Source organism: Apodemus sylvaticus, chromosome 9, assembly GCF_947179515.1.
Source record: "Apodemus sylvaticus chromosome 9, mApoSyl1.1, whole genome shotgun sequence".
NCBI lineage: Eukaryota > Metazoa > Chordata > Mammalia > Rodentia > Muridae > Apodemus > Apodemus sylvaticus.
Genome location: NC_067480.1, coordinates 73,130,501 through 73,147,792, shown reverse-complemented (window position 1 = coordinate 73,147,792; position 17,292 = coordinate 73,130,501). Strand labels below are relative to the sequence as shown.

At 48.1% G+C, this 17,292-nt stretch overlaps 1 protein-coding gene across 1 annotated transcript in view; it reads right to left on the bottom strand.

Moving 5' to 3' along the window:
- The window catches only part of Vav1 (vav guanine nucleotide exchange factor 1), a 67,947-nt gene that overhangs the window by 24,891 nt on the left and 25,764 nt on the right, over positions 1-17,292 (bottom strand). The window contains exons 15-25 of the mRNA XM_052193711.1: positions 16,333-16,442; positions 15,465-15,566; positions 15,006-15,103; positions 14,900-14,922; positions 14,673-14,718; positions 14,143-14,279; positions 13,232-13,297; positions 10,522-10,553; positions 7,665-7,781; positions 4,335-4,422; positions 859-973 (exon numbers count right to left, since the gene is read on the bottom strand). Of these exons, the coding sequence (XP_052049671.1) occupies positions 859-973; positions 4,335-4,422; positions 7,665-7,781; positions 10,522-10,553; positions 13,232-13,297; positions 14,143-14,279; positions 14,673-14,718; positions 14,900-14,922; positions 15,006-15,103; positions 15,465-15,566; positions 16,333-16,442 (934 nt within the window). The remainder of the gene's footprint in view (positions 1-858; positions 974-4,334; positions 4,423-7,664; positions 7,782-10,521; positions 10,554-13,231; positions 13,298-14,142; positions 14,280-14,672; positions 14,719-14,899; positions 14,923-15,005; positions 15,104-15,464; positions 15,567-16,332; positions 16,443-17,292) is intronic.

Below are 17,292 nucleotides of genomic sequence, written 5' to 3'. Positions count from 1 at the left end.
GAGGGAGGGAGGGAGGGAGGGAGGGAGGGAGGAAGGAAGGAAGGAAGGAAGGAAGGAAGGAAGGAAAGAAGGAAGGAAAAAGAAAAAGAAAGCATGCTTGCCACTCTTCCAGAAGACCTGGGTTGGGTTCCCAGTACCCACATTGGACAGTTCACAGCCACCTATGACTCCAGCTCCAGGGACTTAGTGCCCTTTTCTGGCTACTGCAGATACTGCACTAGTGTGGAACACACACACAGATGTACACATACAGCACACATATAAATAAACCTTTAACAAATAAAAGGAGACATCTCCAACACTACACAATGCCACATAAATAAGCATTGGATAAAGAATCTTAAAAAAAAAAAAAAGATACAGGGAGGCAGGCGGTCAGGCAGGCAGCAGGCAGCAGGCAGGCAGGCAGACAGACAGCAGGTGGTCAGGCAGGCAGGTGGGCAAGCAGGCAAGCGGGCAGCAGGCAGGCAGCAGGCAGGCAGCAGGCAGGCAGCAGGCGGTCAGGCAGGCAGGCAGGCAGACAGCAGGCGGTCAGGCAGGCAGGCAGGTGGGCAAGCAGGTGAGCGGGCAGCAGGCAGGCAGGCAGGCAGGCAGGCAGACAGACAGGCAGGCAGCAGGCAGGCAGGCAGGCGGGCGGGCAGGCAGGCAGGTGGGCAGGCGGGCAGGCGGGCAAGCAGACAGGCAGGCAGGCAGGCAGGCAGACAGGCAGGCAGCAGGCAGACAGGCAGGCGGACGGGTGGGCAAGCAGACAGGCTAGCAAGCAGGCGGGAAGGTGAGCGGGCAGGCCCTGGAAGCCTTGGCTCTCCCTCCAGCAAGAGAAGGCACTGTGCAGCCCTCCAGCCTGCATCCTCCTCCTACCCGGGGGCTTGTTGATAGCTCTCCTCTCAGGTTCCTTATAAGGAAACTGCAAGGTGGTATCCAGCGACTTGAAGCAATCTTTGAGGGAATTATGCTGATAAAACTCCACCAGTTCCTGGAAAAATAACCACAGAATAGTCATTATCCCAAATGGCCAGCCCACCGTGCAGCAGAGCCCAAGCCTTTGTCTGCACTCCAAACAGCCCCTGTGATGGGAAACTCCTTTCTCTACTGGAACAGCAGGGACCACGTGTGGAAGGGGCCCTGTGCTGGGTGTTGACTTCCCTAAGAGAATACCTGTGGCCATGTCTACACTGAGTTAACTGAAAAGGGCCAAGCCCTCTGAGCATGGGCGGCTCAGTCCCATTCATTAAGGTTGAATAAAAAGGAAAAGCCAGTGGAGCAGCAGCCTCCATTTCTCCCTGCTCCTTGACTCGGAAGCAACATGGCCGGCCTCCTCAGGCTCCCGGCCTCAGTCTGTACCCCTCTTTAAACTGCTTTGTCAGTTGTTTTCTCACAGCAATGAACAAAGTAGCCAACAGGCACCACAGGCAAAGGCGGGTTCTTGCCAGACAGCCAGTTCATTTTACTTCCTGTCAAGCTTACCAAATAGGCTCGCCAAATTCAAGGCCTCCCATCAATGCCTTATAATTATAATATATAAATGCCTATAATTAGTAGTCATCTAAGCACAGACCAGTGTGCACAGAACATGTCGCCAAGGTCTCCTAGGAACCCCAAGTGATGAGGATGTTCCCAATTCTCCAATTTTATATTTGTTGTCTGTTTGCTTGTTTGTTTGTTTCTTTGGGGAATGAATGTTGAGGTTTTGTCTTTTACTGATTATTGTAATGCTATGTGCTGGCCTCCAAGATTTGGAGTCTACAGTAGCCCGAGCACAGATCAGGTTGAAGTTTCCTAGCTAGAGACCATGAGGAAGGAGCAGGAGGAGAGCTTCCAGGGAAGAGAATGGACGGGGAGGGGGAGGGAGCCACCGTGGGCTAAGGGCCAAGAGATCATGGCCCAGAGGACAGAACACAGTAAACAGCAAGTGATGACTTGGGGCTATCAAGGGGAAAGTGGAGTCTAACCGCATGGAGGGTCAGCAGCTGCCCAGCTACTGTGCTGCCTAAGGCATAATTAAAAATGTGTGTCTCTCATCCAGGAATATAAATGGCTTAAGATGGGAAGGATCCCTGCATCAGGATTTATTAATACTTTTTTATTACAGATGAATGTCAAGGAACACATGTGGCAGTCAGAAGTCAACTTGTAGGAGTTGCTTCTCACCGTCCACCATGCAGGTTCAAGGGATCAAAGTCATGCCGGCCTTTCCCATGATCAGTAGACCTGAGAAGAAACTGAGGTCACTAAATGAAAATTTATCACTTCAAAATTAGATGATGGCAGTGATTGTGTGTGTGCGTACTCAATACAGTGAACCTGTGAAGGCCACAGACTCTGTAGAGGCCAGTCTTCTTCCATCTTTAGAACAGCAGCTGTTGACTGTCGGCACTGACTTGGTTTGATCGGTGGGAATCACCATTACCCAGCTTGCCAGCCCTCTCTCATTTTATAAACAGAAATGAAGGTAGAGGCACCAAGTGCTCTGCCCAGGTCCCACAGCAGCCAAGCTTATCATGGTGGCCGCTAAGTTTTAGACCTGGCCTCTGTAAAAGACTTTGTATTTGATTTCAGCTTCCCAGTGTGTTGAGTTATGGATATTTCTTTCACAAATGGCTCATGCTAGTGTCAAATAACTAGTTGGGTCCAAATTCAAGGGTGTTCCACAAAAAATAAAAATAAATAAAAATAATAAAAATTTTAAAAATCCCTACTAGAGAGATCCATACTGAAAATATCCAATGTCATTCAAAAAAAGAAAAAAGAAAATTGGGGGCAGGGCTGGTGAGATGGCTCGGTGGGTCAAATTCTTGCCTCAAAAACATGGAGACATGGATTCCATTCCAGAACCCATGTAAAAATAGAAGGAGAGACCTGCCTCCACAGAGTCTGTGACCCTCACAGTTTCACTATAGTGAGTATGCACATAAAGGGAGGAGGAGGAGGAGGAAGAGGATGAAGAGAGGAGGAGGAGGAGGAGGAGGAGGAAGAAGGAAGAAGAAGAAGAAGAAGAAGAAGAAGAAGAAGAGGAGGAGGAGGAGGAGGAGGAGGAGGAGGAGGAGGAGGAGGAGGAGGAGGAGGAGGAGGAGGAGGAGGAGGAAGAGGGAAAGGAAGAGGAGGAAGAGGAAGAAGAGGAAGAAGAGGAAGAAGAGGAAGAAGAAGAAGAGGAGTCTAATTTTAAGTTTCTTCTCAGGTCTACTGATCATGACTTACATACACCAATCTGTTTAAATGGCTAGAAAAGGATAGAAAGAATTAACAGGACTGCAGACACTAGCTAAACACTCATTAATTCTCAGCAAGACAGGCCATGCGGAGCCAGTTTGGAGATCTGCAAGCATATGTGTTCTGGAGGCCTGAGAAACAGGCAGGCAAAGGGTGGGGCTTGAGTCTTATCTATAACAAAGAGTGAGTGTGGTGGTTTGAGCGTGTTTGCCCAGGGAGGGGCACTATTTGGTGGTGTGACCTTGTTGGAATAGGTGTGTCACTGTCAGCGTGGGCTTTAAGACCCTCATATCCTAACTGCCTGGAAGTCAGAATTCTGCTAGCAACCTTCAGATGAAGTTGTAGAACCCTCAGCTCGGCCTGCACCAGGCCTGCCTGGATGCTGCCATGCTCCTGCCTCGATGATACTGGACTGAACCTCTGAACCTATAATCCAGCCCCAATTAAATGTTGCCTTGGTCCTGGTGTCTGTTCACAGCAATAAAACCCTAGGACAGAATTGGTACGAGGGACTGTAGTATTGCTGCGCTAGGCCTGACCATGCTTTTTGTTTAGAAGAATGTAGATTTGGGGACGTTAGATTTGGAAAGCAGTGGAATGCCTTAAATGGGGCTAATGGGCCATCCTAGTAGGGATGTAGAAGACTTTGTTGCTGAGAGTGATTTGAACTGTGCAGACCTGGCCCAAGAGGTTTCAGTGGAGAATTTCATTATGTGGCCTAGAGACTCTTTTTGTGGTACTTTGATACAGCTACTTTTTGCTCTTGTCTGAAGAGTCTGCCTGAAGCTAAGGTAAAGAGACTCAGGTTACTTGCATTGACAAAGGAAGTCTCAGAAACACCCAGCAGAGAGTATGTTCTTTGGTTAAGTCTCATGTAGAGCATTTTCAATAGGCGTAGCAAGCATAGAAAGGAAAAATATAAAATATATGGTTCAAGTATTTAAAGGGCACCAGGGAGTGAAATGGAGCTGAAGCCAATGTTCTAGAAGATAACAGATTAAGAGATTTGGGGGCAAGATCCCACCCAGCTTCTCTAAATATAAAGTAAGGCCCCTAAGATACAGGTGCAGACACTGTCGCATGGGCTCGGAGCAGCTTAAGTAGCGTTAGCCAGTCGCAGCCCTTACCGGAAGGCCCCGGAAAGCCTTCCTCTCTGTGATCCGGTACAACCCCTCTGACGTCATGATTTTAATATGCTTGACCTCCACGTTATACCTGCGGCGAGGGAGAAAGATAATCAGACGGTTGAGTCCCAAGTCTAAGGATCTCTATCACACATCCACCCAGGACAGAAGAATCAACCTGGACTCCTTCAAGCAAAGGAAGCCCTGCAGTTCAAAGTCCAGAACAGAGCCCGACCCAGCCCTTCCTGGGGTCTCTGCTACGCTAAACCTTCCATTCATTGCCTTATGTAGAAGGAGTTTCCTGTTCTCCCTGAGGTGGCTCATCTTGAAGGCCAGCCTGACAGGACCTAGAATCACCAGAGAAGACCTCTGGGCATGTCTGTGCTGGAGTTTCTGCAGTGAGTTAACTGACAGGAGAAGCCCCACCCAGACTGAGGAGGGCACCATCCTGTAGACTGAAGTTCTGGACTGAAGAAAAAAAAAGAGAAAGCAAGCCAAACACCCAGCACTCACCTCTGCGCTGGCTAGTTTTACATGAACTTGACACAAACTATAGTCATTTGGAAAGAGGGAACCATAATTGAAAAAAAAAAAAAATGTTCCCTTCAGATTGGCCTGTGGGGCATTGTCTTGCTTGATAATGGATACGGAAGAACCCAGCCCTCTGTGGGTGGCTCCATCCCTAGGCTGGTGGTTCTACCAGAAAGCAGGCTGAGCAAGCCAGTAAGCCGTGATACTCCACGGCCTCTGCTTCAGCTCTTGGCGCCCCAGTTCCTGCCTTGAGTTCAGTGATGGAGCTTATGACGTTGAAGTGTAAGCTGAAACAAACTCTTTCTTCCCCAAGGTGCTCTGGGCCAGGGGGGTTTCCCACAGCAATAGAATCCCTAAGACACAGCCTGCTCCCTGAATGTGGATACGATTCATCCAGCTGCCTCAGCTCCCGCCACCGTGCCTTCTCCCCCTAGAGTGGACAGTTCTCTCCACCAGCAAGCTGAACAAACCCTTTCTCCACTAAGTTGCTTTTGTTAGGGACTTTATCACAGTGGTGCACCATGTAAACCCCTTACCTCAAGGGTGTGTTAAGAAGCCAGTAGGACCCTGCAAAGAGGATGTCATTGGATAGAGAGAAAAAGACTGCTACACAACATGAAAGATGGGGGAATAGGAAGGACTCAAAAACGGGGGGGGGGGGGGCCTCTGTGAATGTGGAGGATCACAGAACAATGAAATGGAAAGAGACACACAACCTCTTGAATATGGTATACAGCACGCTAAAAAAGATGGCATAGAGAGAAGATGGCCATTTCTGCCAAGGGGGAAGCCAGGTAACACAAAAACCCTGGAAATGCTTTTGCTTTTTAATTGCCGAGAGGTCACCCAGATGGGTCAGCAAGTAAAGGGCCTTGCCACAAAGCTTGGCAGCTTGAGTTCAAACCCCACGACCCTCACGTGGGAAAGTGAGAACTGACTTCTACAAGTTGTCCTCCAACCTCCAACCTCCAAATGGCACCACCGTGCATGGGCACACTAGACATAAATGTTTTCAAACCGGTGAACTCTCACAAAACTACTGGAAAACCACAAAGCTAAAAAAATAATGTTGGAAACAGAGTAGAGCCGTCAGCCAGCTCAGCTGCCTCCCTGATGCTGCACTGAGCTTGGCACGCGAGGTGGCTGCACCATCCCGTCCCGTGCACAGGTGGAGTGGGCCCCGCCCGGCGCAATGACTACTTTCCCCACACTTCATGTGACCCCTCCACAAGCCGTGTGTGTCCACCCTCCAGTGTCCTAGAGTTCAGGGATTACAAGAGGCTGGCCAGTGACACCCGAGGATCCTCCTGCCTCTCCCTCTCCAGTTGTTGGGGTCACGAGCACAGCCAGACTCGGCTTTAAGTGGCTGCCGAGATATCACACCGAGGCCTGAATGTGGGGTGGAGAGCTTTTCTCAAACAGCCATCTCCCCAGCTCCTATCATGGGGTAGTTTCTGAAGCTATTGTGCAGATGCAAATCAAAACTACATTTAGGTGCCATCTGACCCCAGTCTTATGGCTGTTGCCAAGAAAAAGCACAACCAAAATTCTAGAGAGGATTGGGTGGGCAAAGGACCCTGTGAGGTTGCAAACTCTTGATGAAGCTAGGATTCTGTTCCTCAACCAAAACTGAGGAAATGTCTTTAGGGGTTGGGGAGATGGCTAAGTGCTTGTTTTCAAGCATGAGGACTAGAGTTTGACTCCCAGTACCCATATAACATGAGCAAGGGGACACTTATAACCCCAGTCCAGGGAGGCAGAGACAGGGGGTTCCCTAGGACTCGCTGGCAGCCAGCAGAGCCTGTTCTCAGTGGAAAATAATGCTTCAAAACTCAAGGTAGGGACTGCTGAGATGGCTCTTGCCGCCAAGTCTAACAACATGAGTTCAAGCCCTGATACCTATATTGTGGAAAGAGAGAGCTGACTCCAACAAATTGTCATTGACTCCACACATGTGCTGTGGCACACATGTCTTCCCACACATAAATAAAAAATAAATAAATAAATAATTTTGATTTCTTGAAAAACACCTATAATCAGCCTGCGGCATCCACGTGTGGACACATTGGTAAATTCCCACATACATGTCCACAAATAACAAAAAAATAACACAAGTGAAAGTCACAGTTCAACGGTAGGGATGGAAGTCAGTTACAGTGTGGAGACCAGGAGATCTGTCCTGGGGCAGCTAGATTTTATTTCCCAAGGATATTTGGTGAGCATAGCCACATGATAGCAACAAGCCTGCAGAACTATCAACAATGGCCAGAACACGAAATCAATAAGGTGTCCATAGATGAAGAAACTATGACAGACACACACAGTGAAACATAATTCAGCCAGGAAAGGATAGATAGCGTCTAACCCGGAGGAACTGGAGGACGTTATGTTAAGTGAAATAAGTCAGACACAGGAAGACAAATACTACAGCTTCTAAAGCACACATTAAAGCTAAAAGTGTTGGCCTCAAATAAGAATAGAGAGAAAAGATGCAGTGGGAGGGAGAAGGAAGGGGGCACAAGGGAAGGGCGGGAAGAGGACAGAGAAAGTCTGTAGAAAACGGTAGCTCAGTAAGAGGCGCCTGCGGACGAGTGTTCACTTTTGTATGGTAAACGACAAGACAGCCTTGGCAAGCCCAGGTCAGAGAGGAAGGATCGCCCAGGGCAAAAGGGTGTGGTTAGAGAGAGAGAAGGCCAGGACAGAGGGGGGCATGATCAGTAAGGGAGGGTCCCACGTCAGAGGGGGTGTGGTCAGGGAGAGAGGAACCCAGGTCAAAGGGGCGTGGTCAGGGGGAGGAGTTACTTAATGCTGATGGCGAACTCTGCTGTATCTTTCACCCTCTGCCGCACCAGGTAGGTCCCGTCAGAGCGGTTGGTAAGGATGCCCTCAGCTCCCGCTCGTTCCATGGGGCCCGCATACCTGCCAGGACACACTTGAGTCAGTCATGCCAAGGGGTACAGGGTTGGGTTGAAGCTCAGGCTTTTGGGGATCCCTGGAATTTGGCCATTTTTTTTTTGATGGGCATCTTCCAACCTCACTTTAGAGACTAATCGCTGTGAGCACCAAGGTAGAATGAGGTGTCAGCCTCAGATACACAGGTTAAGGGAAGGGCTAGCAGGAGGGCTCAGCAGGTGAAGGAGCTTGCTGCCAAGCCTGAGAACTTGAGTTCAATCCCTGGGAACCACTAGATAGAAAGAGAAGCAACTCCTGCAAGTTTTTCTCTGACCTACACACACACACACACACACACACACATATATACACACACACATACACACACACACACACACGTGCACATACACATGTGCATGCATGCATATACACACGCATGCACACATGCACGCCCACACACAAAGTGTAAAAACACTTAAGGGAAGGCCTGAAATAAATCAGTAGTATTTTAATGCAATGTTTAAAAAGAAAAAACAGAACAATTAAAAGCCAACTTAAAAAGGAATGCGGCCTGTGCACAGCCACAGTGGGTCCTCAAGGACACCAGGCTCACACAGTGGGTCCTCAAGGACACCAGGCTCACACAGTGGGTCCTCAAGGACACCAGGCTCACACAGTGAGACCTCAAGGATGGCATATTCACACAGTGAGGCCTCAAAGACATCACACTCACACAGTGAGGTTTCAAGGACACCAAGGCCAGTGTAAAAACCAGACACCAAAGGCTCGCACAGTGTGTGACTCCATGTGAGAAATGTCCACAGCAGGGGAGAGGGGGAAGGGAGAGAGAGAGAGAGAGAGAGAGAGAGAGAGCAGATTCATGGGTGCTGAGACTGGTCAGGGGAATCCTGCTTAGAGGACAGGGCGTGGGACGAGTAGAATGATCTGAACTATAGACAATGACTGCACTCCATTCTGAATACATCAAAACACAGTGAATGCAAATGTAAATATGACTGTAATATAATATACTGTGATGTGATACATTTATGTCTCCTTTAAATTTCTTTATTGTTGCTGATTTAGATGTAGAGTGTGGCTTTTTGTAAAGAGTGAAAAGAAGGAGCCTGTAAAATGTTACTTTGTTTATAATTTCTGTCTGTATAAACTTACATAGCTACTTCATTTGTGGGCTCTTCACGGTTCTTCTTTATCCGCCTCCTAACAGACATCTCCGGCTCAGCCCAGCTCCTCCTGGCTCAGCTGCCACCAACTGTCCCTTCAGTCCGCAAGCCTGCTTCACCTCCAGCCGGCTCCCCTTTCACTCTGCAGAATCTCTTCTCTACTCTTTTCCCAGCCCTGCTCAATGCTCCTTCTCCTCTCCTGTCTCTGGGCCTCGACTTCTCCTCCCCTCTTCTCGCTGCTCCTCCACTGTCTCGGTCTCTGCTGGCTTTTTTATCCTCTCCTGTCCCCAGAAGAGCCAACTGCCGCTGAAGAGCACAGGGTCATCTAAAGGACCAGGCCCACAAAATATCCCATACTACAGTGAAGACAGCGATCAGGTCTCTCCTCCCACTGGAGAGATAGACTTGTTTTATTCCTTGAACTCAGGTCCTGGGACTTAGCAGGAGGTCCCAGTTGTTAACACCCCCAACTGTCCTCCCTTCCCCCTTTCCTGCTGTTCCCTATCCTCTTCCCAAACAGTTCCCCTTTATTTTCATGTTATTTTTATGTGCCCTCACTCTGAACTTGAGTGGTGTGCCTCATCATCAACACCACCACCACCACCACCACCACTATCATGATGTGATGATATTTGGGGCCTTGTACATGAAAAGCAGGCACCCTACCACCTAGCTATTTCTCAGCTCCTCACTGTCAGATCCTAGGCAGGGCTCCACCCTAGTGGATAAAAAAGCACTTTTATCCACTGAGTTGTTTCACCAGCCATGTCTGTCTCCTTACACAATACATGCTGAAGTATCTATATTTATATGTGTAAGTACATGTAGAATGTTATGATGATATATATAGCATGAATATTACAAATGCATATATAATGTATAACCATATATGTAACTCCATTTCTATATATTGTGGGGGAATATATACATGTATATTTAACATCCTTTGTATATGAACAGCATCACCATCACCTTCAACAGTATCACCATCACCACACTGCTCTCAACACCATCATTACTGCTGCTGTCATTCTCACCACCATCATATTCATCACTATCATACTCTCTCTCCTCTCTACAGTCAACACCATCACCACTATTGCCATCACCATCACAAACATCACCACATTTACTACCTTCACCACCACCATACCACCATCATCACTACCATCACCACCATCACACCATAATCCATCATCATTACCATCACAACGATTACCACGATCATTATCAGCAGCACTATCACCACCGCTGCTGCCACCACCACCACCACCACCACCACCACCACCACCACCATCATCACCACTATCAGCACTATCACCATCATGACCATTACCACGATCATCACCCCCACCATCATGACTGTCACTGTGACTTTCGTAAGTGCCCAGAATCAGGGACCTTCCTTTCCCCTGTCCTTCCCCCACAGTTCTTAGCCCAGGATAAACTCAGAAGTGCTTGAAGTCCAAATAATAAACTACGGATCATTATGAAAGCCTCCATGTTTAGCCTGAGTTCTCCCTTAACCCACCCACCACACAACAGATACCCATTTTAAAGTAAGGAAACATGACTGTACTCACCAGAGATGCACAGACAGGTCCTGAGGAGGGCCCTGGGAACACAGACAAAAACCACACTCAGAAAAGATGCCCTTGCCTTGAAGACTTCAGGGACGCCCACACACATCCACTCCACTAACATTTGCTGAATTGGTTCCATGTTCCAGGTATGTGCTATTTATGGGAGAAACAAGTCTAGAACCCTGTTTCCCTCCTGTGTTTACATCATATTATATATAGTTTACACGTGTCAACCTCAAGCCAAGTATGATGACTAGATTTTCAACATGACCCAAACTACAATCACCTATAAAAAGAGTCTCCATGAGGACTGTGTTGATCGGGCACCCAGTGGGTGTGTCTGTGGGGGATTTTCTAAATTATATTAACTGATATAGAAAGCCCAGCCCACTGTGGGCGATCACTCCCTAGGCAGGAGGTCCTGAACTTTATAAGAGGATAAACTGAGTTGAGCACAAGTCAGTGAGAAGGTGACAAGGCAGGCAGTGTTGCTCCCTGCTCTTGACTGTCAGTGTGATGTGAGCATCTGTCTGAAGCTCCTGCCTTGATCACCCTACGACGAGGGGCTATAACCATACGCTGAAATAGACCCTTTTCTCCCCCAAGTTGCTTTCCGGTCAGGCTATTTTATCCCAGCAACAGAAATGAGACTAGAACACCAAGGATGGTGTTTATTTAGATAGATGACATGGGGGTAAGATCAAGAAGGCCTGGAGGAAAGAGAAGAAACAAGACTGAGGAGGAGGAGGGGAGGAGGAGGCAGGAGCAGTGAATACAGTCAAGCAACACCACATACATGTATGACAACAGCCTTCTGAAGTCTGTGTGCAAGCAACACCACATACATGTATGACAATAGCCTTCTGAAGTCTGTGTGCAAGCAACATCACATACATGTATGACAATAGCCTTCTGAAGTCTGTGTGCAAGCAACACCACATACATGTATGACAACAGCCTTCTGAAGTCTGTGTGCAAGCAACACCACATACATGTATGACAATAGCCTTCTGAAGTCTGTGTGCAAGCAACATCACATACATGTATGACAATAGCCTTCTGAAGTCTGTGTGCAAGCAACATCACATACATGTATGACAATAGCCTTCTGAAGTCTGTGTGCAATGAATGCTCACCACTTAAAACTATACATGTGCAAATTATACAAATCATTGCTTGCAGAGATGGTAGGTGGGGAGGTGGCCATGGGCACATGAATGGCTGTGAAGATAAAGGCGACTGCTTTCCAGCCAAGCTGTTCACCACTCAACTAAACTGTCAAGCGTCGATGATGTAGTTTTGTTCTCATTTAGAATTTGTTGGGATGCTATCTGGGACCTTGTACTTAAAAGCAAGCACCCTACCCCCTAGCTATGTCTCAGCTCCTCACTGACAGATCCTAGGCTCCTCCCCTAACCACAATCCCAGCCCCTCATTGGGGGATTCTAAGCAGGGCCTAGACACACCCCTGAGCCACAGCCTAGACCTTGAAATAACCAATCAATATTCCCAATCTGGAAGGAATGACGGAGTTTGAAACTTACAATGTGATTTGACACTAGAGATACTTAAGTTCAGAGTGAGGGCATATAAATGTAACATGAAAATAAAGGGCAACTGTTTGGGAAGAGGATAGGGAACAGCAGGAAAGGGGGAAGGGAAGACAGTTGGGGGAGTTAACAGTTCGAGCAAAGAACAATGGCAGAAACATATAAAACTGTCATCATGAGGCCCATTGTTTTGATATTAAGTAAAAGTTAATTTAGGGCCAGCAAGAGACTTGGTGAGTAATGGTTCTCACCACAGCCTCTGAGCTCACAAGTTCAATACCCAGGATCGATCCAGTGGAAGGGGAGACTTTGCTCCTACAAGTTGTCCTCTGACCTCCACATACAGGCCATGCAATACACACTCACACACAAGCAAAGTAGATAAACAAGCAGAGAGTGACGGAAAAAATCTAAAGGTGGATTAAGAATGCTGAACTTAAAGGGTGCGGCCCTGATAGACAAACAGAGCTCCGGTCAATGGCTTCACAGTGTATGGGCAGCACAACTTCCACTCTGGGTCATTTTTAGAAGAAAAAAAGTTAAAAACCGCACAAAGTTGGTAGGGATGAGAGTGGATCTGAGAGGAAGTGGGGGGTGAATGGTGAGTCAGTGTGATCAAAATATATTTTATGCATGTAGGGAATTCTCCAAGGATTGTCTTTATCAGACAGAGAGAGAGAGAGAGAGAGAGAGAGAGAGAGAGAGAGAGAGAGAGAGAGAGAGAGAGAGAGAGAGAAATAGTAATGATAGGGAGCCACTAAGGAGGAAACGACAGATCTGTCCATCAGGAGCATGGCCAGGAAGAAGGGGGCCATGATGCCTTCACAGGACTCAGCTCGGTGTGTGGGAAAGAAGGGAGGGACTGGCCCAGCCTCTGGGCATCTGCTCTGTCCCATACAACACCCCAGGGAAAATGTAAGTTGTTCCACAGAAAAAGCAAGAAGCTTCTGCATCAGCAGTTGCATGCTGACTAGAAGTGGCTCAGAGAAGCAGAGGGGGTCTTGGTTTGGCAAGATGTGACCTGCCACAATAAACAGGATGGGGAGGGGCTGAGACACAGAGAGGGTGCATGGCTCACTCTCACCCCCGTGACGGGCCCAGTCCACGAGGACCCTATCTGAACCCTTGACCCTCACACAATCCAGAATTGAGGCACTCACATGGACATAGGGACGCACTCTGTTACAGGGAAACCAGCCGACTTCATTTGTAGCAGTATTTCTTCCCTAAAAATGAAGGAGACAAAACATGATTAGAATATATAGGTATCCTTGTGTGTGTGTGTGTGTGTGAGAGAGAGAGAGAGAGAGAGAGAGAGAGAGAGAGAGAGGAGAGAGAGAGAGAGAGACTATCACTTGCATGTGTGTATTGTGTATCCATTTCTCTCAATGGCTACTATAATCCATTCATCTCTCATACAACATGAGTTACCCAGGACACGTTTCAAAGGTAGAGCCCCAACCTAGAATCCCCAGTGAGGGGTTGAGGGTGTGGCTCAGGGTTAGATCACCCACCTAGAATCCCTCAGTGGGACATGTTTACGGGTAGAGTCCCTGTCTAGAATGCCCCACTGAGAGGTTGGAAGCATGGCTCGTGGGTAGAGCTCCTGCCTAGAATCCCTCAGTGAAAGGGATTCTCACTGAGGCTGCTTAGCACCCTTGAATTCCTCAGCGAGAGGGATTCTCAACAGATCACTGCTTAGCACCCTTGAAGCCCTGAGATTCATATCCAGAACCAAAAAAAAAAAAAAAAAAAAAAAAAAAAATCTAACCAGTAGAAGAAAAGACATCATGGTAGCTATAGATCCAGGGACATGACCATCCCCAGACATCTCCACTCACATACCCTTCCCAAGGGGCCAACTCCAGGACCTCTTGAAACTATGACCCCACCCCCTCAGATTCCCTGCACCCATGACCTTGACTTGAACCATAATCACAATCTTACCTGTGTATTCCTCAGGAAGCAAGTCAAGAGTCTCATGAGGCTGTGCCCTGACCCCTTCATGTCATTTGTATTCATAACTCCACACTCATGCCTTGCCTCTGGTTCCTACAGCCAGTGTCCATACCTCCCACCAGTTGTGTTCAGCCTCCGCCTTAGTGAGCTCCACAATGTCCCCAGGGTTGAGCCGTAAAAATGGTCCAAAGGCTCCAGGTGGAGGGGGGATCCCATAGTATTCCTGAAACACTTCCATCTTAGGCAGACCTGGTGGAGGGAGATGAAACAACGTGGTCAATAGAACACTCAAAGCTGTGTCTTCAAACCCAACAAGAAAAAGATTGATAATACCAAGTGGTGATGATGGTGTGGAGAAACTAGAACACAAGTTGGACAGCATCTACTGAAGATAAGTGTATCTACCCTGGTTCCTAGCAATACCACTGCAGTGTTAACACTGAGGAAACTGAAATTACACAATTGCCTAGAGGTAAAGACCCTGCCTAGAATTCCACAGTGAGGGGGTAGGGGGCGTGGCCAGGGTGGAGCCCCTGTCTAGAATCCCCCAATGAGAGGTTGGGGACACGGTCAGGGGTGGAGCCTCCTCCCCCTCCGGGAGTATCATGCAGTTGCCTCCCTCACCGCAATATGCACACTCACCCAATTCATTCCTTTTCTTGTCCTGGGCCCTTCGATGTAGCTTGTCCTGGAGGGAGGGATGAAAAAAGCAGGCATAGAAGTAGGCACCTATTCCCAGCCAGGTGATTCCTTAGCCCTTCACTGTTCCTGTCCAGCCAAGGATGACGATGCTCATTCCCCGGGGTCTTCTGGTTCCTCTCTCACGAGCCTCTGTGATTTCCCACGCACAGAATAAAATCAGATCTTACCTTCTTCATGGTTCCTGAGAAATCTAAGGAAGGAAAAAAGTTCATTCAGAAGGAAGCTCCCCTCCAGAGAGGCAAGCCCACTTCCCTCACATTATCCTAGAAATACCTTGCCCATGACGACCACACGGAGGCACCCTCCCCAGACACTCCTTGTGTGCAGGTGCCCGGCACCTGTAACAGCGATATCCCTGGTAGAATGTGCCTCTGGAACGCAGGAGAGATAAAGGAGAGACATGGGGAGTTACTGGCACCCTAACCACCAATATATGCCCTTTGAAAAAAAGCAAAGGCCAAATTCAGTGATGTACACCCGCGACTCCAGCACTGGAGGGATGAAACAGATTCTGCATCCAAGTGTAGCCTGGGCTACTGAGGGAGACACTATGTAAAAGAAGGAAGAGGAGAAAGAGGCAGGAAGTGAGGAGGAAGAAAGGAAGCAGAGGAAGAGAGAAGGAAGAGGTATAGAAGAGAAGTAATGGGTCCCAGTAGGGCCTCCCTCCTCTCAAGCAGGGAACCTCTCTAGAGAGGAGAAGCAGGGCAAGCTCAAGATGTTCCAGATACACACCTGAGTAACATCTGGCAGGCCTTGCAGGAAGTGGTCTCCTCAAAGGAGAACATCTGAAAATCGTGTCCATTGGCTGTAGCATTCTCTGGGTAGATGTTGGAGCTGGAGAGAGAAATCAGAGAACCAATACTTCATCCTGAACGTGGATGATCAGCAGTCTATGGGATAAAGGTATCCGTCCATAGATGTTTGAGTCACACCCAACTTCAAGCTATTGTGAGTCAAGATGCTGTGAGCATCAACAGAGAGAGGAAACAGGCAAGCAGGTGCCGGATGCAGGAGAAGGATGGGAAGCGGCTGTTTAATGGGTGTGGGGTCTCCTTTGAGGGTGATGAGTGAGTTTGGAGCTAAGAGGTGCAAATTACACATTTCGAATGTGTTAAATGCCATGGAACTGTAGCTGTGAGATGTTTGGGGTTTAGTTATATAATTTTCACATCAACAGAATGAAGGGCAGTGGAGGAGAAGACAGAGGACCAGGAAGAGGACATTGAGTAGAAGAAGAGAAAGGTAAAAAGAGAAACAGAAGTGGTGGGGAGTGTGTGCATAGAGGAAGACCGAGAGAAGGGAAGAAGAAAGAGCAGAGAATGAAGGGAAAGGTAGAGGAGAAACTGAGGAGACAAGTCTTTGGCTTTGGTTTGGGGAAGGGGTTTGGGAGCGTGGGGCAGGGGTTTGGTTTGGGTTTTGTTTGGGAGTTTTTTTGTTTGTTTTGGGGGTTTTGTTTGTCTTTTTGTTCTTAGTTTTTTTGCTTTTTTGTTTGTTTTAGAAATATTTAGAAATATTTTTATCTTTTGGGTTTTTGAGTTTATTGTTGCTGATGTTTTTGTGATGTGAAGACTGAACCAAATAGCAGGAAGAGGAGACTCACATGGCCATTTCAAACTGTTCCATCCACTTCTTCTTCAGCTCCCGAGTCTTGAAGAACAGCTCATAGCCCTGGGCGCCTTGGTCCTCAATCAGAAGGAACATGTGGCTCCACTGTATGTGGAAAAACATATCGCAAATGGATCCCCTGCAGAAGGCAGGATCACATCCCACCTGGCCTTCTTCCCTCAGAGTAGAAAACTACTTTTGCCCAGGCACATACATGGGTGTGTTCAGTAAGACTGTCTAGACCATCCAAACACACAGCAGCAAATCCAAAAGTCAATGAGGGCCTGAGCTCAAACCCCAGAACCTACATTAAAAATATCAGGAGTGGTGTCATGTGCTTAGGATCCCAGAGCTGGGGAAGCAGACACAGGAGACTCTGGGCCTCCCTGGTCAGCCAGTCTAGCTTAAATGGCAGTTCCAGGCTCAGTGAGAGACCCTGTCTCAGGGAGGGACAGGGAGATGGAGCAGTGGTGGCACACGCCTTTAATCCCAGCACTTGGGAGGCAGAGGAAGGCAGATTTCTGCGTTCAAGGCCAGCCTGGTCAACAGAGTGAGTTCCAGGACAGCCAGGGCTACACAGAGAGACCCTGTCTCAGAAAAAAACAAAAAACAAAAACAACAACAAAAAGATAGATGGCCCCTGAGGTTGCCTCTGGGCTCCAACTCACACGAATTTTTCAACGAGAATGAGAAGTTTGAAGAACAAGTTCTCTCTCTCTCTCTCTCTCTCTCTCTCTCTCTCTCTCTCTCTCTCTCTCTCTCTCTCTCTCTCTCTCCTCCCCCCACAGGCATCGCAAAGGTCCTTAAACTCTATCTATCTATCTATCTCTATCTCTATCCCCCTCCACCAGGCATCCCAAAGGTCGTTAAACTCGCACTCTCTCGCTCTCTCTCTCTCTCGCTCTCGCTCTCTCTCTCTCTTCCACATTTTCAGGCAAGCCCCGAGACCTGGTGG